Raw genomic sequence first — 24876 nt, 5'->3', positions numbered from 1 at the left:
TCCATTTTGAAATCATCTAAATACAGGACTTGTTCAATTCAAATATTTTACTGAGGCAGTACTGAGCCGGTTTTTAAATAATAGGTGGAACCGGAAACGATTTTACATCTTATTTTGTATGCAAAACAGAAAGACTGATGTCATGTGTCAAAAACTCAGTCAAGCGTAAAATGATGCGATTTTGAGCAAAAAATGGTGCGATTCGGGAATAAATTGCACCAATTAGAGCAAATAAGATTACAGGGACCACCAGTGATTTCAAAATGGATGTAATAAACAATTTAATGTGTGGCAGTAAGAGGGAAACTGAAAATCAGATCTTGGGAGTTTGAGGGTTACATTTTAAGAAAATCAGCCAATTAAAAAACTGAGCCCTTGAAATTTAAGAATTGTCGATTAGAGACTGAATTTATTAAGTGGACTGCACGAAAAGAACTGACCTGTAAACAGTTTCTTGACCAACAAACTGAACCATCATTCTTACCGAGATCACTAGAAATTTAATAAGAGAGGTGTCATTGGTCAATCCATATATGCTAAAAACAAAAACAAAATAAAAAAAAAGTTACAGCAACTCTAGACTACTTATCTACTTTAATTTTGTTATCTTTGAATTATAGCTCTGATGTCTCATCCTCACTTGAAATTTAAGGTGCAATCTTAGCACCTTACCATAAAATGGGTGACTGATAATTATTCCACTGCATTTTGCCACAGTCTGTACACAGGTCTAAAAAGGGAACAGTTCTGTTAGTTTTGACATCAGCAAAGAGGTAAGTGACCCAGACCAGTCTAACAGTCCTCATCCTTGTTCCGGTCACATGAATCCACCTTGAGTATTACAACTTCAGATAGATGTGATCCTGATCCATCGCAAAATACCCCCTCCACCCAGTATTCCACCAAGTTTCCCTGATAATTTTTACAGGTAACAATCTATATTCCTCCAATCGAATAACAGGTTGAATAACAGGTAGCAAAGTGTGTCAGAGACCCTCCTTGACTCTTTGATCACTAAGAGTGACCAGCATCTAATTTCTCCTTACAATATCACCCCTGAATCAAACATTACGGACACATGAATAAAGAAAGTCATCACCAACTAAAGCTCTTGATTGTTTAACAAATTCTCCTTGTAAGCACCTTAGGAAATGTATAGAGAGAAGTGTGGAGAATATGCAAACTGATGTTAGGGTGTAAAGAGTTATTCCAATTTCAAACCCATTCCCCTCATTCCAAAGTTTGGTGTACAAACCATTGAGCTAATCCATTCCAAAAAGTCAGATTTCTCCATTTAAGCAAACAGTAAGAGCAAAACTGGTTAAAATACCTCCTCAACAAACTCTACCAATTCTTCTTGCCTGCTCTAAAATGACAAGAATAACAGAGAAAACATTTTAATTATGTACAGGGCTGTACAATTCAAATAATTCTAATCTAAGGTTAACAAAAAAATGAAATACAATTAAAAAGTAGCAAACCCACCTTGTTTTCTGGAGGAACCAATGGGACAAGGGCATTGTCTTTTTTACCCATAGCCTATATCAACACAATTCACATTATATCACAACTGATGTAAGGTTAAGAAATACAAATTAAATTTTGGAAAAATCAAATTACTGTCAAAGGAATGCGGTATAATTATATAAAAATCATAATCAAAGTTAATTCAAGGTAATACCTGTAGCATTGTATTATTTACAAGAGTTCCAATCATAGACGAGTAGACCCTGACAATAATCATAGAGAGAAAATAAATCTAACACCAGAAATAAAGTTTGCCAAAAATGATAAAAATTACCTTAGACAGCAGAGGGGTTTTCATCACATAAAGCCAAGAAGAGAGCAGATATTTCAACATACAAAAATCCATCCCACACTCTGCATGACATCATTTTTGGTATAGCAATGAGGAAAAGCTTCCTAGCATTTCAGTCTTAATGATATTTTTCATTTCTCTCTCCTTGTGAACAAAAAAAAAAATATATAACTTCTGGAAACCAAAGCATATAAAGCTCACCTTGGTAATAATCCACTGTAGAGTCCACTCCATCCATTCATCTTCTTCACATGATTTGCTGCAGGATTATAAGGCAAAAAATACCAAACATAACATGTTAGGGTTCACAATTATCTTGATAATTATCATGTCAACTATAGGGTGCTTCTCTACTCTAACACTTATTATCACCTAAAAATTATGTTGTTATCTTCATATGCCGACCAAAAAAGAATACATTTATATTACAGGAACAGTGAATCTTTTTCAAGACATTGCAAAGGACAAAACTAGGTCATTTGCCAAAAAAACAAATCAGAACTTCATTAAAATGCTTTTTCACTGTAGCTGTACAACCAAAGCCAGTACGTAAATACTAAAAAAAGCTTATCACAATTTAATATAAATATCACATGAAGCCAAATGAGAACTTGCAATGGAAAAAAAGCGAACTGCGTGGTAAAATGAAAGTGAGAAAGTTGATATTGGTTCCAGTTTTGCATCTGATAGTTTGAGAGGGTGGCAGAAGTTTTTCAGACCAATCACTGAGAGAAATAATTAAAAATAAAACCAGCTGAAGGCAATCCCAGATTGCTGTCAACACTGAACTGATAATTGCTCTGATTGATTCAAACCAAAGAGAACCCATGTGTCAGTCTCCTTAAAGCTCATGCAATTATAATACGTTTATTTACATCGTTTAAGAAACAATATTAAAAAAAGAATGAATATTATCTTCTTAAATTCCTTACCATACTGGAAAAAGCTTGGTAATCGCCAGACCTTAGTTCCTAAAAATGTTGTTGACTCAGTTGGAGAAATTGGTTCATGCCCAACCTGAGGAAAAAGAAATCATTTTATTTCAAAACCTCAGTGAATAAAAGTACAAGGTAAAATACAATTCCGGTGATCAGTTAAATGATCTGTACATTCAAATAACTTTCCATTTACAATGCCTTGCAATCCATGACTTGTTCTGAACCTCCTTTAATTAAGTATATTTTCATTTTGACTTTAGGAAGGCAACTAAGACAGATTTTATGCCTTTGTTGATCTAATAAAGAAAGAAAAAAGATAACTTTCTAAAGAATAATGTTCATTTGAACATGGCATTAAGTGTTTGCTTAGCAAGGTTTAATACAAGAGAAGATCACTGCATGCCCAAATGCTGATCTAATATCAGAAATTGAGCCAGCACTAGCTGATCTGGTGTTGAGTACCAAACCAAACAAACCTGCCAAATCAAATTGATTAAAATGATGCTGTTTTTCTGTATTTTATTCATATGTAAAGCAAAGATCATACAGTACATGGCACAACATCTGAAATGAACCCAAAAAGATCCTTCTGAATCAAAATTATAATCAACAGGGGAGTAGACTTAAACCCTGATCTTATTATTATCAACAAACTCCAGAGGATCTTTCTACCACAATCAATCTGTTCTATTTCATATTTTTACTACCCAATTAAATATATGAAGATGAAACAATTTTTAATGTAATTAGAAAAAATCCAAGCCCCAGGTGGGACTTGAACCCACAACCCTCTGTGATCTAGTCGGAGGCTCTAACCACTGAGCTACTGAAGACTCTATGGTGAGCAAGGGTCCATTTGAGGGCCTGGACTGGAACTGCATCACGCGGCTACACAGCCAAGTATTGATCAGCACTGATGAAACTCACTAACAACATCACACTGTCACATTAAAGCATATCAAGATGCAGCTAACCAACCTCCAAAGTGAGCATAATTAAATATGATCACTTTTAATTATTACTCTACTCTACTTATTGCAACCTCTTTCAATGGTTTCCTAGTTTCCAATTCCCGCACTGTATTAGCATTTTTAAACAAGTGCTCATGTCTGTTAGTAAGATTTTTTCCTAGAGTGTCTCTGGCATTTCGAACTGTCACGTATGTTCTTGCTGTCCTTTCCTTGCTTGACTTTCATTTACCTGTTTGTTATATTGTAAATTGCTGTTATCTAACTCATTCTTCAAGTATTTCAGAAATCACTGGTTAAGTAATTTAGTTTTGAAAATCAGCCAGTGCATTTGCTACACCACTGACTCACACCCCACCCCCCCCCCCGACTTCATGGAACCCATTACAGTGGAACCTCAATTTAATGAAGTGCTAAGGGACAGGGGAAATTAGTTCATTATATCGAGGGTTCATTATATCGAGGTTCAGTGGCATACATTTTACTGTAAACTTAGCTGGGCTGAAACTTAAGTATTGTTCATTATACCAAGGACTTGATTATATAGAGGTTTGTTAAACCAAGGTTCCACTGTATATTGAGATAAAGCAACCACTCCCTCACTTCGAATTTTTACATTTTCTACCCTACATGATTTTACATTTTTTACCCTTAATGATATTACCAAAGCCAATAAGAAGAGGTTTTTTTTCAATTCAAAGAGAAATTCCTGTCGACTGTGTACATTTGTCCTTATCCAGCCTTAAGTTCAGTGAACACCTCTCGACCTCACCATTTGTTCCCTTCATGAATATTTAAAAATTGTTATGAAAAGAAGCCAATATGGTACTTTTGTACCTAAACATCCCTGACGAAATGAAGGTGGGAGGTTCTGTGGGTAAGAAATATGAATGCTAAGAGATGTCACGCAAACTTATATAGGTTGAACCTTGTGCCGGTGAAGTATCACAGTGAAATATTACTGGGTCTTTTGACATATAATCTATTTATTACCTGCATCAAGAGTCGAACACATGTTAGTGGCTGAGTTGCTGTGGTCATAAAAGCAGTTAAAACGAGAGCACCAGCTGTTGTGCCTTCGTTATCCAAGAGATCTTCCAGACTTTGTCCACTTCCATTACCTTCATTAGCAGCCGCCATGTTGAGTTTTTCGCGAGAGTGAGGCTGAGCACATTTGATCGTCTTCGTTTTGTTTCAGGGGGAGGGGCGGGACACTCAAAAACTGATAGTGAGCCTACTTCAATTTCGTGTTACCTTTCTCCTAAAAATCTCTTTGAATACTGCGCTTATCGATATTCGAAATTCTACATTGATACTCGCATTCTCCTCCTTTTTCCAATGTGAAAATTTCTCCTCGTGGCTACCCACCCCACCCCACTAAAGCTTAAGATCAGCAGTGAATCAAAATGGCGGCACAGGTGAAGCAAATGCTACACACTCTCTCCAATGCTGGTGGTTCCCATAAGGATATTACAGGGAAATATCGCGAAATTTTGGAGAAAATTTTCAAATTTCAAGAGCCATCTCTCACGGAAGGCCTCAAGACTTTCACTGAAGCTTGTAAGTTTGTTAAACATATATAGTAAGTTATTGATTAGATTCAGCTGGCCAGTGGTGGAGGATGAGCGACCGGGAAAAGGGGGGCACATCGTAAAGAGTGGCGATTTTATCGTTTTATTTTTTCCTTCATTTATCCCTCTGGTTAACATTTTATTTAAGTATGTCTGTGTTTTAGTCACATGCTTTTCCTTCGTTAGTTAGATGGCCTTCCTTGCATTGATAAGGAAAGATTGTTTATTTTACTTCACCAACTGCAAGAGGGTGGCAAAGGGGGGGGGGGGGGGTTCAATCACACATCACGCGGAATTTTTGTACAAAGTCGCGTATCACGGATAATTTTCTTAACTAATCACATGTCACATAAAAAGGAGTAAGGAAGCATTCATTATTTATGGGAGGGGGTGGGCTGGCAAGATTTTCAGTGAGACTAAACAAAATATCTTACCCTGCTCTATAAGAATTAAAAATGTCATGACCCCTTTAGTTGTAATTGTAAAGATAGCTAGCCCCCCTCTCCACCCCTAGGACTATCAAAGCTGCTAGGTTAAAAGAAGTGAAAAACATCTTTCAAATATTTAATTTTATTGCAAAACACCTTAACAATACAGTTTTAGAGTTTAAAATCTAAAGTTGATACAAAATGGGTAACATAATATAAGAGATATCCTATGTGGATGACATTGTAATTTTGTATTGCAGTAGTGATTCTTCAGAGACTAAGGAAAGTAGTCAGGAGCACATCATACCAGTTATGGAATTGACTCATCGCACTCGGTCTGGACGTAGTATTGGCACATCGTTTTCTAGATACCAAGACCAGTTCGTGTATTTCTAATATTCTGTGTTTGCTGCCCCACTACAATCATAGCTTGCCAAGAATACCTATTGTGCCAAAAGCTCATGGCTAGCCTATATAATATAATTGTAAATAACTTAGAACTTAGAACATCTCATCATTGTTATCCCTTTTTATTGTTTTTTTTTATTGTTAATACTATTGTAAATATTACACTCAGCTCGCCTTCACTGCAATCTTGTAATATAGTTTTTGAAATAACTATTATTATAGCTTGAAGAAGAATAGCTTTCCAGTGTATGCAAAGTTAGCTATTGTTCCCTATATCTTGTATGACGGGTAGTAGAAATGTTCTACAAACTTAAACCCACATTTGTAGATGATATATAACAACAAAAAGCTTTTGACCCCCCTACATTATTCCCAAATTTTCCTAATGACCCCCTATTTTAGTTCCTGAATTTATCATGACCCCTCCCCCCATTATTCTTGCCAGCCCTCCCCCTGCCATAAATAATGAAGGCTCCCTAAGTACGCTACTAATGAGAACAAGTGTAATGAAATGCTATAATTTGAATAATTTTTTTTTATATCAACAAAGTTGAAATGGTAAATTGGCCACTGTTACGAATATAAAAGCTGACGTTTCAAGCATTAGCCCTTCGTCAGAGCGAATAGAGGAATTGTGGGTTGTATGTGGTTTTAAAGGCAGAAAAGGAGCTACGTGATTGGTGGGAACATGGCAACAAGAAAAGCACAAATAAATTGGTGGAATGAAAAGCGTTCGTTGATACCTGTGGGATTTAGACTGGATTTAGACTGAATGAAATGGTAATTTAGCTGAACACGGGCACAAAAAGTTGAATGTGAATCACTTCCCTGCCACATCCTTCTGAGTTTGACTATAAATGAAATAGTTTTCCGTCATTTTCTTTTATTTTTTGCAGTGGTTCATGAAAATGTAAGCCTTGTTGTATCAAGACAGATTTTAAGTGAACTTTGTAATCACATTCCAAACATGGATGCATCTTGTGCAAAGCAGGTGTCACATTTTGTCTTGGACAAATTACAACCAAGAGCCATATCTTTTGAGGAACAGGTTAGGAAAATTAATTTGTCAAGCTTTTAAGGAGTGAATTGAATCATACTCTACGTTATAATAGCCAATCTAGCCAATGTTTTATATGGGACGAACTGCAGCAGCAGGAGGTAGAGTCTTTTGTTGAGACATGTCTCATGTTTATATTCCTGTTTTCAATTCATGAGACATGCGATATGTGCAGCATTTGGTAGCATGGATTATAGTTTTTTTTTGAAAATATATCTTTGGAATTTGGAGTTTCTACTTTCATTTTCTCCTATAGATCATTATTGTCCAGCTTTTTTTCTGTCAATATTTCAATTTACAAAAGGCTAGATTTCTGATGATTCAAGTTGGCAATTTTATCATTATGGAAATCATTTCATTTTTCTTTTTTGTTGTTTTGCAGGTTGCAGTAATAAGGAAGCATTTGGCCAAAATATATGAGGATTGCCAGGAATGGCGAGAAGCTGCCAGGGTGCTCACTGGAATTCCTGTGGAGTCAGGGCAAAGGTTTGGTGCACTTGCTTTATTTGTTTCATGATGTGCTTTGTGATTATGTGAGATGAAAGAAAGCCAAAGAGTTGTTATTGACAATGACCAATCGTAATGCTTTTAATTAATGTTCTGACAATTATAGCAGGGCTACAACTTTCTGGTTACCTCTGTCAATAACTATTGATTTAACAATTCAATAATAATAATAATGTTTTTGATATTGTCCTGAAGGATGGGGTCTGGCTAACTGACTGACCATCACATTCTAGGTAACTATGACTGTTTTATGTGATTCTTTGCAGGCAGTATTCAATAGATTATAAATTGGAAACTTACCTGAAGATTGCACAGTTGTATTTGGAGGATGAAGATCCTGTTCAGGCTGAAGCATACATAAACAGAGCATTAATCCTCCAAGCAGATACAAAGACAGAGAAACTACAGATACTTTACAAGGTACCAATCAAACTAATCATTTTAGATAGAACTAGCCATGTAACTCCCTATACTGCTCTTTTGAAAGAGTGACGTTATAGTCAGAAGAGAAGAATAGTTAGAATAGCCTTCAAAATTTAAAGACAAAGACATTGATTCTGCAGTTTATTTTGGCAATGCACAATCTTTTGTTTAATAATAATAATAATTTTAATACAGTCTTTATTTCAGTTCAAAGGATAAAAACATATCTTAAGTTAATTAGAATATATTTAAAACTAAACTAAAACATACTTAAAAATTAACCTATTTACAAGTGTTGGGTATTAACTTTGGGTGAGAGCACCCTTTCCTATGTAGATTGCATGCAGTATTTTTCTTTTCAGGAATGATTTGTTTAAGAGGGTGTGGGCCCAGTGAGATCACCTTATAAAAAATTTTTCTGTCTTATGTCTCTGAAAGGCTTGAAATAATGAAGTGACAGGAACTATATCGCCGTTTGTAACATGAGATCACAAGTTGTGACTGATGAAAGTATTGAAACATTCTTATTTTTAGTTTACTCAAATGAATGTACATGGAGTGTTATTGAATATTGCACAAGGTCAGCTCTGAAAAACCTAACAAAGGCACTCGGCAGAGAAATTGATCAGGTTCCAGGATCTTTGACAATCTTGTGGAAGTTAACATATATTTTATACAACACTTATTGTGTTGCAGGTTTGCTATGCTCGTCTTTTGGACTACAAACGGAAATTCATTGAAGCTGCACAACGCTACCTTGACCTATCATACAATACAGCAATACATGATGATGAGCGAATGACAGCCCTTAAGCATGCCCTGATATGTGCTATCCTTGCTTCAGCTGGTATTGACAGGAATTATCTACATACATACATACATACGTATGTTAGTTGACCACTCCCCATGGGGGCTTCTCAGGGCCAATTCCCACCCATCCCACCCCAGGGGAGGACATACACTACACAGTTATCTCATGGGTGGGAAATTAACGTCTCCTACCCCTAACCCTGCAGGAGACAGGGCCTATGGTTTATTCGTCCTTATCCAAGAATACTAGAATATCTATCCACTTTTTGATTATAGAAAGGTAGTAAGCTCTCCTCACTTATTTTAAGACCATGAGTATCAGTCTGGCCAGGGCTCAAACCCTTGACCTCCCGCACAACACAATCCGGCGCTCTAACCAATTGAGCTAACCAGGAGGCAGTTAGCTCTAGCAGTTAGAACTTCAATTTTCATTTTTAACTTGTTAAAACATCCTCGTTAAAAAACTTTGGATCAAGAGGTCTGGATTCAGCCCTGGTTGTGTTATTGGACAAGACCAGGGCTTGACACTAACTAGCCCCACTAGCCACAGACTAGTAGAAATTCAGTTTTGGCTTGTAGTTTTTGATTTCCATCAACCAGTTTGGCTAGTAAATAAACTGAAATTGTCGTAAAATCTAAGATGTCACCAGCCACCTGGGTAGTAAGTTGAAAAGTTAGTGTTGAGCCCCGAAGACAGTTAACCCTTTATGCCTCAAGACTGACCAGTTCAGTAATACCGCCGAGTAATTCACTAAGAATGTGACACTGAAGGAAATGATTGCCAACCTAATAAGATGCTTTGATTGATAAACCAATTCTCCTTGTCAGTACTTTAGGAAATGCATAGATAAGAGTAGGGAGAATATGGTTACTGATTGTGGGTTGTAAAGCGTTGGAGCTTCACGGTGTCTATATCCACCCTTAAGTACAATTGAGGGCTTGCCAACATTCAGGGAAACTCAGAAACAAGCTGCTCACTTCAGGAGAACTAGCTAAACTCTTTGCTATTTAACATTACCAGAACTGGGGTAAGCGTTGGAAGGACTGAGTTAGTTAATTCATCATACTTTATCTGTTCTGTTTGTTTTCAGGGCAGCAAAGGTCAAGGATGCTTGCGAACCTGTTTAAAGATGAACGCTGTCAGCACCTACCTGCCTATGGAATCCTTGAAAAAATGTAAATATTCACCGTCATAATCTTGTGCAACAAACCCAACAAACAAGTCTTATCGTGCATCTATCAACACTGATGAGTTCTTTTTCTCTCCAAGGTATTTAGATAGGATAATTCGTGGACCAGAACTTCATGAATTTGCTGCCATGTTAATGCCTCATCAAAAAGCGTCAACTGCAGATGGTGGGTATTCATACTAAATACTTGTTAGTCTGGGTTTATTTTCCCTGTGATTCTTTGACAAATTTATAGTGGACTGCAATGTATTTTAAAGTTGTTTTTGGACTAAATTAGTTTTATTTTCTTCCATTTTTAAGGTTCGAGTATCCTTGACAGGGCTGTTATTGAACACAATTTACTCTCTGCCAGTAAACTCTATAATAACATCACCTTTGAGGAACTCGGAGCTTTATTGGAAATACCGCCAACCAAGGTAATTTCTGTGATAATAGTCAGTGAAATTCAATACAATCTTGAGGTACACTTTGAAACCTGAGTCAGCACTTTTATGATGGTGCAAGAAATCCTGAAAATCACAACCCCACTGGATGGCACACAGATGGAGTTGTGCCAGAGTCTAGAGTGTCTGATATAAACATAACTGTGTTGAGGTAAAATCCAAACAGTACTTCAGTGATAGTCAGGTGCTCCTCTCGTGCTAGAGCTGGTGAATTCCACTCAGGAACCATGTGGCCAACATTGCAATGATAGCATATCTTTGTTTCTGTGCCCCAAAGCAACAGAGAGTACCCGTAGTCCCCTTAGTATGGGACTCTAACCCATTACATGCTACTTCAAGCTTTACATTTGAACCCTTTGACTCCCAAGAGTGACTAGCATCTAAATTCTCCTTACTGTAAAATTTCTGAATCACACATTAAGGTCAGGAGAATAAAGGAATTTATCACAGGCTAAAGAAACTCTTGACTGTTAACAAATTCTCACTGTCAGAACCAAAGGGAATGTATAGAGAACACTATGGAGAATATGCACACTGATGCAAGGGTGTAATTGAAGGGTGAAGGGGAGGAGAGAAGGGATGCTTTTTTGTAGTTCTAGTGCCCCACCTGCTCTTTCTCGATTTTCTGCCTTGTATAGTTTACCTCATCCTAGTGTAAGCTAGAATTTTGAACCAGTAGGTGTGGTAGGCATCTTTCTCATTCTAGGAAAAAATGCCAGCCTCTGAACCTTGTTGGGGCTGAGCTAACATGGTAAGACAGGAGAACAATACTCTTCACTCTATTTTAGGCCGAGAGGATTGCATCCCAGATGATTTCTGAAGGACGCATGTCTGGATCTATAGATCAAATTGATGGAGTTGTGCATTTTGAAAGTAAGAATCAACCTTTCAATGACTTTTTCTATACTTAGGTCTGAGGTAATCAACAAATATTTGGAACCATTACTGTTATCTGGTGGCATTTATGATGGCATTTATGATGAAGGAGAAAAGGCATCACAAGTGAAGCGAGGAGACGAAAATTAATCGTGGTTCATTGTTAGCCGCTTGCCGCTTACCGCTTACCGTTTGCCACCCCCGATGTAGTCTCCTTCGCAGCCGTTTTTTTTTGGGGCTTTCACACAACGCTCCCCCCTATTCTTTGGGGGGAGCGTTGCGTGAAAGCCCAAAAAAAACGGCTGCGAAGGAGACTACCCCTGATGAAGTCGTAGAAATCTTTATGTAGACCTCCAGGAAGAATACGCAGTTCCCCTTATGTTTTCTCTCCTTTTTTTTTTCTCAGCTCAAGAGGTGCTTCCCTCGTGGGATAGACAAGTTCAGAATCTGTGCTTTCAGGTCAACAACGTGATAGAAAAGATCAACAGTTTTGCTCCAGAGTGGGCAGCTAAGTACAATGAATCACAAATGATATCTTGAAGTTTCAAGCTAAGTGGCAACTGTAAATAGGACAGAGCATGCATGCGAAAAGCACATTGGATGTTACTGTCGACGATTTATTGTTCCTTTCCTAAACGTTAAACGTGGAAGAAAGTGCTGTGGAATAAGATTTTCTGTAAGTTTGTGATTGCTGTTCGTGTATTAAATCTGACAATTTCTTTAACTCTTGAAATAAATTTTTTGTATTAGAGAATTGATTTACCGTGGTGAATTCTTTGGTGAGATCACGGTTCATTCGCCACTTGATTTAACTAGGACTGTTCTCGCCTTTCGACCGTCTGACCTCGCAACTGTTTAATTGGATCTTAATCTGCCATTCTTATTAAGAGAGAACAATCCTGAAAAATTATGACGGGTTTCTGAATTCTGGACGAAATGTTTACCACCATAGCGTTTGAATCAGGGATTCACGTTTAAAATGATTAAGTCGTAATTTGTCTTGTACTAGGAAACACTGATGTACGAACTAAACGCGAGAGAACCGGTTTGACCTGATCGTCGCACTCAGCGCTGAAAAATTGTTTGACTTGTCGGTAATGGTTGAGTTCGTTGTGCGGGTTTCCCTTAAGGGAGCTATGGCTCTTTATCTTGAATTGTCTTCTTAGTCGTCACAAATTGGCGCCAATTCTAACTATGATTCTAATGAGGACTTAAAATGATAGTTTCCAAGGGTATACTAAACGAAAAAGATAAGTCTGATAAGAAATGAAAAAGATTGAAAAGAATTGCAAATGATGAACTTGAAAAAAATTAAGCTAAGTTTTTTTTTAAGGTGCATAGACAGTATCCTATAACCAATTACAGCCAAACTGGACAGCCTTCATTATCAGAGAACCCAAAGACCTCGATTCTTAGCAACTGCTTTCTGAGGGATGAAGAGAGAAACCTGGTAACGAGGTTGAGAAGAGGGCGATGTTGCCCTTGACCGTATCACCTGTCCCTCTCCTGCTGGGATGTTTTTTACAACTGTTCGCGTGAGTGAACACTTAACAACTGAGCACAGCGCGTGGGCGTCCTGGGTTGGCTACAGGTGATGTGGGTGACATTAAGAGCTTAAAGGGAAGTTCAGCAAAAAAAAATTAATTTCTTTTAACACAAAATTTCTAGAAACTGCGGTGTTGATTTGAGTTAACAGCTGCAATTTTTGCCACAGGAAGAATGATTCGAGAATGCCTTGGAAAATAAGATCGTACTTTTGTTTCGTAACGACTGTTTATTACATGCTGGGTCCTCTCCTGTTATGAACTTGGTTTTCTTTCGTTTCATTTTCAACCAAGGACCAAGCACACGGTTTTTCATCGGTCAAAGAAATTTTTTACACCACATGTTCAATTTCCTTTATTTTAAACCCTGAAAAAGAATTTACTGCTGATCTTCGTTGGGTCAGTTTAGATCTTCAGTATATAAAAATTGAAAATCCTTTTTTTATTATTATCCCTGGTTTCTAGTTGCCATGCTGTCTTTTGTGTCTCCCTTTTGTCTAATTTTTTAAAATTTGAGCTCTTTTTGTTACGCGTATCGTGTAGATTTGAATCAGCAGCAAATTAAAGTGGCGTGTGTTGTCTACTGTTAAGTGATGGCAAATAACATCAATTACAGACCGTGTAGGTGAGGATAAAATTTGATGTCAATTTCTTTTTTTTGGTGGATGTTTTCTTTTTTGTTCCATCGCTAGCTGTATTTTGTGGTGTGGAAGATCATTCTCAGCCAAAATTTTTTAAATTGACATTGGCCATTATGGTTTTCGTTAAAAAATTATTTGTGCCCCCTAGATCGAACAGGTCGCGTGTTTGACAGAAAAGCGGGTGGTAATCGGGTGCTAATTATAACTCAAGGTCACGCTATTTAAATCCGTGCTAAATTCAGCTTTACCTCAATTCGACGGTGTTTCTAAACGTTCGCAATTACAGATTAGAATTGCCATTTCAAGATTCAATGTTGGAAGGAAAGTCTTCTTGTCGCAGTATTTCAATGTCAGACGTGCAGGGAAAGTGCGTTGGTGTTCATAGCCCTCAGAAAAGACGAGATCCTTCATGGTAAGAAAAGAATAATTTATTTTCTGTCGCTATTAATGGCAGCCCAACTGATAGAAAGATCAGAGCCACATCTTTCGCTAAATCGTAGTCTGTCGAACTTTCTTTCATCAAAACCGTGGCAAATATCGCAATGAATTGATTTTACGACCGTTATTAATCCATTTAGTTTTAAACATAAGGAGATGTGGCGGTCCAATACGCCCACCGTAGCACTGTATTTTAACATGGGTGACCTTGCAAATGAAATGTGCGAGTGTCGTCTAAAAGCCTTTTTTGTATTATTCGATCATACTACCCCGATGTCTCTTCGTTATTATTGCAACAACGAAGATTTCAAGCCTCCCGTACTCAACGGAACTATGTACGTATATTGCCTTGATGCCAGCTAGATCTAAACACGCGATAGAGTTGTAATGGAAAGTTTCTTGGATTATTGAGGACTCTCCCGAAACAATTAATGATCACTCGTCTTAACTTCCCCGTCTTCTGATACGATATTTGTTTTTCTGATGTTGAAGCCATCTTCTCTCTTTTTTTTTTTTTTTTTTTTCCCAACTGAACTTGAACTTGATGTTATTGTATTCCTTGTATTTGAACACGGTAGGAAACAGCGCCCGACTTGTGGTTTTATTGACATGATAATAGCTTCAAAGAAAAGCCGCCTTATACTGCCTTTGTTCACTTTCAAACAACTAGGAGGGTGAAAGGTTCAGAATTAATCTGGGACAGAAATAAATATATGGACTTGTAAAGGACATATAGAAATCAAAATGGTTAGTTAAATGATGTGTTGGCAGTAAAGTAGATGACAGACAAAACGAAGCTAGCCACAAACACCTATAAGAATCTTATAAAAGCAGATTTGTGTATGTTAAGTTTTATCATTATTATCATCCTTATCGTTTCCATTATTGTTGCTATAATTATTATTGTTATTATCATTATAAATATTAATATGTTTGATACTATTTTTCTTTTTTGGTTTGGTCCTTTCAAGGGCTTGTCTAGACTTTTGCAATTCGGCTAATAAAGTCTGAGTAGATAAATGAGTGGTGTGGTGAAAAATTAAGAGGTCGTTTATGTTTATTCCATTTTTTTTTTTTTTTTTTTTTTTTCAACAGTCAAGAGTCTTCTGGTTTAGAATTTGTTCGAATTTCTGTTGATTCATGACTTAATTTGTTATGGTCTGTTTGATATAGACAATTTTCTGAACAAGTTGTTTTGTTTATCATGGCCCTCTTCTCTTTAAATCCTAAACTTCAAAGTTGTTGATAAAAACTAAGTAGTTATTTTCGTTTTAGAAATTCACCAAAGGCTGTGCAATTATGAAACTATAAATTATAGAGGTTATTAGGGCAATAACTTCATATTTTTCCTGTCATGGTAAACCTAATTGATTTATTAATGGTACCTGAATTTGATTTTTGTAAATTGCTGCTTTTGCTTTTGATGAATTCCCTTCAAAATAAAAACAGACATTAGTTTATATTAGAAATTTAATTGCACACTTGTGAAACGGGATGCGTCGGAGTTACTTAAACAACAGTTTTCAGAGTTCCGTCAACTGGAACCTTCTAGAGTTATCTTACACAACTAGGCTCAAACTACTGAGACATGATTCAGGGGGATAAAAGAGAGAAGGTACACAGAATTAACGACTGAAATAGAGGAAACAACGGAAATCGAGCCTAAAGCAAATGGATCTTGTCAGATGCTAGAAACACAATGTATGTGTACAAGACCGCAAGAGGTGCGACAGGGGGGGGCTCCCTACAGTCGAGGATTCGGGATGGGGGAAGGGAAACAACACCCCCCCCCCCCCCAAGGGCAAGTGAGGAATAGTAAAATATTGCCGACGTGTCAGAAAATATGTTCCCTTAATCGTCTCACAAATCGTTTCACTGGGATTGTATTTGATGAAATATAAATGCTGCAACAAATTATACGTGTGCATATTCTACAATCGGTTACAGAAAAAATTGACAGTGGCATTGTGAAAATGGCGAGCAAGTTTGCTTTGGCCAAAGAACTTCGCAAAGAACCCACGTTTCAAGACGTTCGACTGCCCCTGAAGACGCTTTAAGAATGTAGTGACTCATACATATGTTAACAATAGTCTCCATTTGACGCGAAAATATGCTTGGATATTTGTCCACAGACACAGACAGTATTTGTGTCGTTTATTAGTAACAATGTTCACTTTTCGGTGTTCTCTTTTACGACTTTATTAACCAACAAATGTTCTTTCTCCTGTAAGCAAAATGCTTTCTCATCTTGAATTAATGTAAGCGAAGACTTTTATCGAATTGGACGCGAGATGCGAAAATTGGGGAGTATCATCGAATAATCCCAAGTTTTAGCGTGGGCATATTCAGTCACGTGACCCATTTGAACCAATTGCGCGCGAACAAAAATATTTGATGGATTACAGAAAAATATATATATATATATATGTATATATATCTACAACAATAAGAGCTTATGTTAGTAAATCCTGCAAAAAGTGCGTTGTGTGCGAGATCTTTGTGCCCTGCAGCTGTATACATGAAGAATGGACGCATGAGGTTGCTGAGTGCTTTGCCTGTGTACAGCCGCCCCCTCCCCTCCCCGATTTTTGCGAGGAGATGGGGCGGCTGTACACAGGCTACTGAGTGCTCAACAGTGAAGCGTAGCGGCATATGCAGCCTGGCGAATAACGCAGCCGAGACAAAAATATAACAGACTTCCTTTCTTGTAATTATTAACAAGTCAGTTCTGATTGAAAGAACAAAAGAAAGGAGAATATCAGTTCACAGCTCGTTATAATCACCATCTCAATTTTAGTTTTCGATGAAAAATAAGAAATGATCAATCAGGTTGTAGGAACCAGACAACAACGTCAACAACCCTTCTCACCGCTCTGACACATCAGTAGTACTACTGTGAAGATTTCAATGCTGTTCAAGGATCGAGCAACCGAACTTTTTCAAATTTTGTACAATGGGAACAGCACGGAAATTCTGTAATTTAACACTTTGTTTACTATTTCAAAACCATTTCCCGTAAAATTCAACATTTCTTTATCGTACAAGAACCGTGACTCGTCCTCAGTCGTTTTTAAGATATGCGCGGCGCTACATTTAATGGAGAAAAGGATGACGGGAGGGAATTAAGAGGAGGTGGAGTCTTGTCTTGTCACCAGTCCTTTCTTACTTTCTCGTTTTCTTACATCCTCCTTGCACCGGTTACCGCGCTTTGAGGACGACCAGAGAAAAGTTAGTAAGAACTCAGCTAATTTTTGGCTTTAACTCACTCGTGAGTTTTCTGTAGCTCCATGATGGTTAGGCATCCAACCGCGAAATCGAAAGGTCCGAGGTTCAAATCCTCGTAAGGTGTTCGATGTTGTCTTTGTTCTTTGGTCTTTTTCACAGCTGTCTAACCTCATGATCATTTCTAACTTTCGTGGAATTTGGCCAAGAAAAAATACTTGGCTCTTGAATTCAACAGAATTTAACTTGCCGCACTAGAACGACAACGCAACAATGAAAATTTGTTATGTTCGATGTTGTCAGAACACCCCGTTTCAAAAAAATAGCTTTATGAGGCTTATGTTGTTTTAAGTTTAACCTACAAAAGGCGGAATCTAACAAAGACAAAACGATAGTTCATAAAGGTGCTGTTTACGTTCGAGTGCTCACGACATCATGCGCTACACATGATTATGTATTTATCGACAGGTGATTAGGCACATGTCATGTAGTGCAGCGCGGATTAAAAGCGGTCACGTGGAAAAACTCCTTGCGCAAGCGCATATAGCCCTTGTACTCGGGTTGTGTAACCATTTGGTGGCTCAGTAGAAAGACAACAGATTCGACGAAGGATATTGTGCGTGATGCACGCAACACGCGCCATCTCTAAACTGGTACCATGCTCCACATGCACTGAGGATCAAAACTCGTCACGTGCAAAAGTTATTTGCGCAAGCGTAGACATCCAGGTTTTACGTGGCAGCTGGTACTGTGGTCGTTTCCACGTTTGATGAGTTCGAGAGAGAAAAGATAAAGCGAATTGGACAGCTGCGACGCGCAAACTTTTCACAGGAAAGGATAAAGTTTTTTTTCGCTCTACTTAAGGCCGTTATTCTATTGCTTCCAAGCTTGATCTAGTGGGTATTTTATGAGAGAGAGTATGTGAAAAAATAAAAGGGACAAACGTTTTGAATGAAAAATTGTCGGTGTTACTTAAACCTGGCGTATCTTACCAACCTTTTAAATGAAAGGAGTTCTCTACTAGGGATCATTAGATGTCTGGTAGCTGGGACAGTTGTTGTGGAACATGGTACTTTGTGAATAAATCAGCTAAATTATAAATGTGCAGTATGTAATAACTAAATGATTATACATCGATTTTCGCTATCGTTTTTTCGCTGGAAAGAGTTCTAAAACAGGTTGGTCAATGCCTTCGCCTTGATGTATAGCTTGATGTATAGCTTGATGTATAGCTTGATGTATATATGATGTATATTCATATATAGCTGGACAATATATCTTGGCCCTTAGCTCCTGGCAATAAGTTGAATACACAGAAGTGTACCAACACAATACCGGTTACAGATCACAGTAGAGAGTCTTAGAAGAACAGAAATAGAAAATCGTGGCATATTCTGAAAATTTCTTTAACGCACAGTTGTACGAGTATTTTTTTAACTGTTTTCCTGTTTGTTTCAATATGCTCGAGTAATCCCCACTCCAAAAATGCTTCTATAGTTCTTCTTGCTAATTGCGGCTGTAAAAGCACTAAGGTACACGCTATGTCAATGTTGCTTTAGGAACACAATGTGCAATTGCATATTCAAGGATCAATTCACAGCTAAAAGAGAGGAGCTTTCAAGTGGATTATCATATTAATATTCATAACAACTGCTGTCTCGGCCGGCGAGAGTGTTTCTTGCACGCAATGTGAAATTTTCGTTTAAATCCTTCTTTTAAATTCATGTGACAATACAAAAAATTGAATTTGATATTTTCTCTAGACTTTGGGAAATTGAGAAAGCTTCACCACTGAATTCTATGCCACACAACAGAAGAAGGGTTACCACACCTAAAACTAAATATAGCTTTTATTGTTTGGACATGTCTGACCAGATTCCTGGTGGAACTTATTTCTCACTCCTTGAGACAGGTTGGCTTAATCAGCCATGATCTGGTTTCTTTTTTTTTTTTTTTTCACGAATTCATTTCACTCCTACCAACACGATTCCTCGTTTTTGTTGTAGTATGTGTTTATGGGGGTGCCACCATATGCATACGCCGTAGCCAGACGATTGATAAAATAAAACAAAAGGTTCGCATCGTTTCAAAAATAATCCTTTGTTTGCCAAGTCAGTTTTTCAAGATATCGTTAATAAATTATATTAGATGCAGTGGTCGTCGAGAAGTGTAAATTCAACCTTCTTTAGAAAAAAAAAAATTATTTCCAGATCGTTGAAAAAAAGGGCACCGAAGATTTTACCAAACGAAACACTCGCATCATTCCCCATATTATTCGCTCAATTTTCACCGTTGCGGTTTTCTCGACACGAACCGTGAAAGGTTTTTCTTGACTCTGAGAAGTAACAGAGCAATATTAATTTGCCCTTTACGCGATTATGATTATATTCTTCCAGTTCCACGAATTCGTTGGCACATTGTAGAGGAAAAGATCACGCTCAATGTTCCTAGATAATTCTCTGGCACAAGTTTCTTTTGAACTGTCCACCAAAGGATATTGCATTGTCTGGAAAGTTCACACCTTTCTGGAATACGATAAGCGTGATCCTGTTTTAAAATGACCGCGTGAACTAGCGATTGCGTGAACTAGCGATTGCGTGAACCTTTTGTTACGTAAGAACATCGCATGACAATTTCCTTTCTTAAAGAAGGAGCTAAAAACTTTATTCTGGCTCAGGTATGAGGATGAAAGTGCCAAATAAAGGCTAAATATGCATCATGTCTGCATGAAAGCTCGCTTGAATCACGAATTGTGGACAAACATTCTCTTTTTTCTAAAACCAACTGCGTCATTTGCGTGACATTTGACTGAAGTGGCGTGACAAGACGCTTCTGGATGACACTTCGTGTCAAGATCTTAAAGAAATACTATAACCACGTATCGTGTTCGCGATAACAACTAAGATTTAATCGTATTTTATGCAGGTATATTGAACGTGTAAAATTCTCTTCTTCGTCTGTTCGCAATACTGGCAGCGATATTGCAGAAGGGAGGTAACACAACACGTAGTCGCGTATTCTCTGATCTCTATCGCATTCTAACCATGATAAAATTTGGGCAAAAACGAATAGGGAATGAGTTTTTGGCAACGCGTTTTGTCTGTGATTGATTCCAACACTTCTGGTTAGTCACGTAACAACCCTCTGTGGTGACGCTTTTCACCTCAACAAAAGAAATTAACAACAAAGATAGCCAACCTCTACAATGAGCAAGTTAGTACAACAAATGTGCCTCGTAGCGTCTCGTGAGCTCTTTAAAGAAATCATCCTGTAGGAATATAATTAGCATTGTGTCTCACGTTTTAAACCCCAGTTTGACGTTGAAACGATAAAATTTCATCTTCATAAATCCTTTGTCTGGAAAAACAGGCTCGTTTGACAAATTCCAGAGGCGAGTTTTGCGGATGAGTGACTTGATGGCCGTTCAACATCCAGCGTGACTAAAAACACGACCACTGGTCGAGCAAAAATACAATAGCAAACCATTCGGATGTGACGAGATTTTTCCTCGCTTCCTTTCACATGCAAATTTTGGGGATTGTTATACCGGCGGCGGATTGTAAATATTGCATAAATTACCTGGGTCGTCTTAAAGCAAACCAATTATCATGTCTGTTTCACGTGCTTAGCCAATCGCGTCGTTTCTTTTCCTAACCCTAGTCAGTTTCTGGCCTTGATCAATACCAGCTCAGCACAATGTGCATGTCAATCACTTTACTGTGGGGTCGCGGAATCGGGTATACTCAAACCCATAACTTGACGTTTCTCAGCTATTTGGGATTCTAAAGTCTTCAAAATTAAATTTTTTAACGGCGACTTCTCACCGAGACGGTGTTATACCGTGTGTAACGAGTCGTGACTTGAACAGACGAATTCGCGCAGGTTTCATTACGTGAAATCATTTATAAGCTTCAATGGCTGGCCGCGTAGTGTCTCGCGAATTCACCATCGACGGTTTGGATTTTACCCTGTAGTAAAGGAGACAACAGTACACTAGCCACCCTGGCGGACTCCGAATCAATGGATGTAAACGCTAACAGTAAGCTTAAGCGGAAGAAGAAAACTCATGGGTTAGTATCGTGAGCTGTTTGTTGGTTGGTGTTTCGTGTCGGTGTGAGAATCGTGAGGTGGAAAACGCTCGATTGTCCGACTTGAGCCTGGACATGGTGTGATGTTTGTGTGGAGTATTCTCACCTGAAGTCAGACCGTGGTTTCGTGAAAACTGTTTTCCTTGTACATAGATAAGAAAAGTGTTTATCAATTTTAAGATATTCTTCCCCTAAACTTTGGTTTTTGATTCGTATTTTCAGGCCTGGTAACCCGTCGAAACGACATCGAGATCGACTAAACGCGGAGCTGGATAACCTCGCGAGGTTGCTGCCGTTTCCTGAAGAAATCGTCACGAAACTGGATAAAATATCTATTCTCAGACTTACAGTGAGCTATTTGAGGGCGAAGAGTTTCTTTCAAGGTAGTAAATGTTTTACATGCATTCGTTTTTCGATATGCTTGTTGGTTTTACCTGCGTGGTTATTTTTTTTTCCTAATTGCGAGACACGGTGGTGTTAGATGCTAACCATAAATTATTTTCTTCGGTTTGTTGATTTGAATATTGTAAACTGCTAAACCCGAACGGTTCTAAATTTCTTTGCCTGTTATGACATTTTAAATCGATAATTTAATATTAGTCGGTAGACGTAACTTTATACGAGTTTCGTAGACATTTGGGGGTATTTTATTAACGATTGATATTTTTTTCGTCGCGTTATCCGAACTAGGACCTTGACTGTTTACCAAACGTGGGCCATAAATTGCGTTGCTGCTTTCCAAACGTAAACAGAAGTTTGACGGAAGAGGATCTCCTTAAAGCTTTTTGATTATTCTACAAGACTAGAGGGCAGACAGGTCATCCATGATTGCCCTATTATGAACCTTTTTTCTTTGGTGTAGAATTAGCAAGAACGCACACGAGTTCCAGCGAGTTATATTCATTCGTGAGGCTGACGAAGAACTCATTACTGTTGCAGCATTACCCAAAGCACACGAATTCCAGCTGCATCAAATAAAAAAGCATTGTTTGGATACTAGTCTGACGGAAAGTAGACTGCTTACGTATGTCGAGAGGGTTTCAGGCGGGTCTGAATAAGGCAGTGGTTACATAGGTTTTCGTTGTTGAAAATCACCACGTAGAAGTTCACGAATGTGACTTCAATCAGGGTCGTCGTTCAAAGTGCTTAAGCGTTTGGTTTTCGTGGAATTTAAGTCAAAACATCACAGGCAATGGCATTTAGGTCTTATTGAGTGTAATCATCGCTTGACAGTGATATCTGACAAACACAAGACCGTCGCATTACGGCCATTTTCCGCTCTCTTTACCCGATAGACGGTATTAAACTCTATTGGTAGCAGTTCGCCAACTTTATCATCATCCATTTTTTTTTTCACATTGAAATAATTTGGTTGTTCAGAAAATGGCAAAGAACAGAATTTACCAAAATCTATTGATATGGTTGTTTGTCTTCAGGCGCGACGGTTTCCAATGCCCTTATTGAAATAAGCCACACGGTTTGTTGTGTTCTTCTGAGAAAATTTAATCAACCAAAATTTGCCTGTTAAGCGAAAAACGATAAACGCATGGAGTGAATTCGCATGCAGAAGTCAGATACAACGTTTTGGCAAGGTATCATGTCCTGCGTGAGCACTTAAAAACAGAATGGCGTTGTTGTGTTGATTGGGAATTTTTTGAACGTAAGTCTGGTCGATTCACACCTTTTACATTATAAAATGCAATAGATGGAAACCCTTGGTCACGCAGCCGACTAAAGCGAAATATTTATCAACTTGGCTCACGCAACGAAAAATTTGCGAAAAAGGAAAAACATTATTTCATGCTGTGCTTGGATTTCACTTTTTCATTCACGGGACAGAATCTGCAGGTTCTCTGAGTAAACCGGTCAGCGTTGCGTGTCCGTCGATCACGGGGTGATCATAAATGATAGATGGTCCATTTTCCTTTGGCGTTTCTTGGGTTTTGTTTGAGTGGAAGTATCGCTGTGGGATACCTTTCTCTCTGGAATTCGTTACCCTTGACCTAGACAATTTCTACGTAGCAAATTGTTTATACTCTTTTGGTATTCAAATAATCACTACTTCTACAGTCGAGTTTAGTTTTGCGGATTTACCCCTCGGGCGGTATTTACTTCTATGCTCTTTATTGTAAGTCTCTGATCTGAAATCTATCTAATCTTAAAGTTCTTCGATGCTAGTGTGATGAAGAAAATATTGTTTCGTTTAAAGCGTCTTTTAGGATGAACACACACACATGAGGTGCTCACTTCTTCTGCAAACGCCCTGTGGAAAACGAAATTCCTCGGCCTCAATTTATGTACGTTTGGGGTGTTCAGTAAAACCCGTTGTTTCCCTATGTACGAAATCCTCAAGACAACTGCTTCACACGAAACCAAAAAGTTTCGTTCACGGTGTGGCGAATACTTTTGCTAAGTCTCGTTTTCTTGTACCATGGGAGACAATATCGTTTCGCCGGGCCAATTCACATTTTTGCATATATTTTCCTCGAATCCCAGAAGCACGTTTGGATTGTTTTAAAGGTGAATAATGATGAGACCATTTTGTCGAAGTTGTGGCTTCATTTTTTCCATTTATTACCTCTTTCTTTGTGATAATCAATTTTTGGACGATATCGCAATGTCCACATTTGCTTTATCAAAATGTTGTGTTGGTCATGCAACTCAGTGTTAGGATTCAAATGAAACGCAGCAACAGCTCGCTTTCGGAAAGTTTTCGGAAAATACTCTCAGTTGGTGACGAAATTTCTTCGATATGTGAAATTTCATTTAAAAAATCAAGAAACTTGTGGCAACTTTGACTAAGGAAGGACTATCTTTCGTATTCCGTGCTAGGGTTTTTGTAAGGCTGTATACTGATTGCATGACGTTTGATTTACTGTACGCATACTGAAAGAAAATTATCGCTTTGTTTTTATACGACGCTGAAATTTGCAAGGCGGCTGAATTTTCATTTTTCCGTTACGAAAACTTAGCTATTCCTTAATCCCATCGTCTCAACTATGTTTTTCAAATTTGTTAAATAATTTCCGCGGAATATAACCTTGTGATGCGATTTTTACATAAACCTCCTTTACGAGTGAAATCGAAAATTGTTTTTTGGCTCAAAATTTCCTTCAAATTTGAATAGGAACAGCTATTTCTTTGCCTCAACTCTCTTCATTGGAAGGTCCTGCATTATAAAGGCTTTCTAGAGATGTCCACAGATGCATGATTCTTGAAACTAGATATATACACTCCAGAACTTCTGTCTATAAATGAGTGGTTGTTTACAGGCTTAAACATTGTAATGGAATTGAGAAAGACCTTGTATTTTTGTAGTTTCAAATGGCAGACACGGGCAAGAGGAAACTTGTGAAGAACTGGTTAGAGAGGTTGAGGGAAATGGTGTCTTCTCCCAGCTGTCTCTAGAGGTAGGTAAACAATATTTATTATTTCATTCCTTCAGACAGTTGCATTTTACCTCGCAAATAATTTTTTGAGGCTAAAGGTCACACAGTTTTGAATG

General features: G+C 37.9%; 3 protein-coding genes across 5 annotated transcripts in view; 2 read left to right on the top strand and 1 right to left on the bottom strand.

The window, feature by feature from the left end:
- Positions 1–4895, bottom strand: part of LOC111336984 (mitochondrial carrier homolog 2) — a 9164-nt gene extending 4269 nt beyond the window's left edge. Inside the window, exons 1-8 of the mRNA XM_022943184.2 lie at positions 4719–4895; positions 2752–2836; positions 2021–2078; positions 1682–1730; positions 1486–1539; positions 1331–1366; positions 673–730; positions 441–492 (exon numbers count right to left, since the gene is read on the bottom strand). Of these exons, the coding sequence (XP_022798919.2) occupies positions 441–492; positions 673–730; positions 1331–1366; positions 1486–1539; positions 1682–1730; positions 2021–2078; positions 2752–2836; positions 4719–4865 (539 nt within the window). The 5' untranslated portion in view covers positions 4866–4895. The remainder of the gene's footprint in view (positions 1–440; positions 493–672; positions 731–1330; positions 1367–1485; positions 1540–1681; positions 1731–2020; positions 2079–2751; positions 2837–4718) is intronic.
- Positions 4896–4998: 103 nt separating this feature from the next.
- Positions 4999–12196, top strand: LOC111336983 (COP9 signalosome complex subunit 4). The gene is made up of 10 exons (XM_022943183.2): positions 4999–5285; positions 7029–7180; positions 7572–7675; positions 7963–8116; positions 8816–8966; positions 10021–10105; positions 10200–10285; positions 10420–10535; positions 11351–11435; positions 11845–12196. Exons 1-10 carry the CDS (start codon positions 5132–5134, stop codon positions 11976–11978), a joined length of 1221 nt encoding a protein of 406 aa, XP_022798918.1. The 5' UTR covers positions 4999–5131; the 3' UTR covers positions 11979–12196.
- A 138-nt stretch (positions 12197–12334) lies between these two features.
- LOC111336994 (uncharacterized) overlaps positions 12335–24876 on the top strand; it is a 24433-nt gene continuing 11891 nt past the window's right edge. For 2 of the 3 annotated variants that reach the window (XM_088736581.1, XM_022943196.2), the window contains exons 1-4: positions 12335–12973; positions 13910–14035; positions 21594–21754; positions 24690–24781. In XM_088736581.1, the coding sequence (XP_088592707.1) occupies positions 12912–12973; positions 13910–14035; positions 21594–21754; positions 24690–24781 (441 nt within the window). In that variant the 5' untranslated portion in view covers positions 12335–12911. Of the gene's footprint in view, positions 12974–13909; positions 14036–20679; positions 21354–21593; positions 21755–24689; positions 24782–24876 lie in introns of those variants that run through there. The other variant, XM_022943197.2, reaches the window with a different exon arrangement.

The sequence above is a fragment of the Stylophora pistillata genome, chromosome 1, assembly GCF_964205215.1.
Source record: "Stylophora pistillata chromosome 1, jaStyPist1.2, whole genome shotgun sequence".
Lineage (NCBI taxonomy): Eukaryota > Metazoa > Cnidaria > Anthozoa > Scleractinia > Pocilloporidae > Stylophora > Stylophora pistillata.
Note: the sequence above shows the minus strand (reverse complement) of the source record. Positions and strands in the feature narration are given on the sequence as shown.

Excerpts from the sequence above, each read along its gene's own strand:
- LOC111336983 (XM_022943183.2), top strand. The coding sequence starts at position 5,132 with ATGGCGGCACAGGTGAAGCAAATGCTACACACTCTCTCCAATGCTGGT. Across the intron at positions 8,967-10,020 it reads TGCTATCCTTGCTTCAGCTG|GGCAGCAAAGGTCAAGGATG; the intron begins GTATTGACAGGA and ends GTTTGTTTTCAG. Across the intron at positions 10,286-10,419 it reads AAAAGCGTCAACTGCAGATG|GTTCGAGTATCCTTGACAGG; the intron begins GTGGGTATTCAT and ends TCCATTTTTAAG.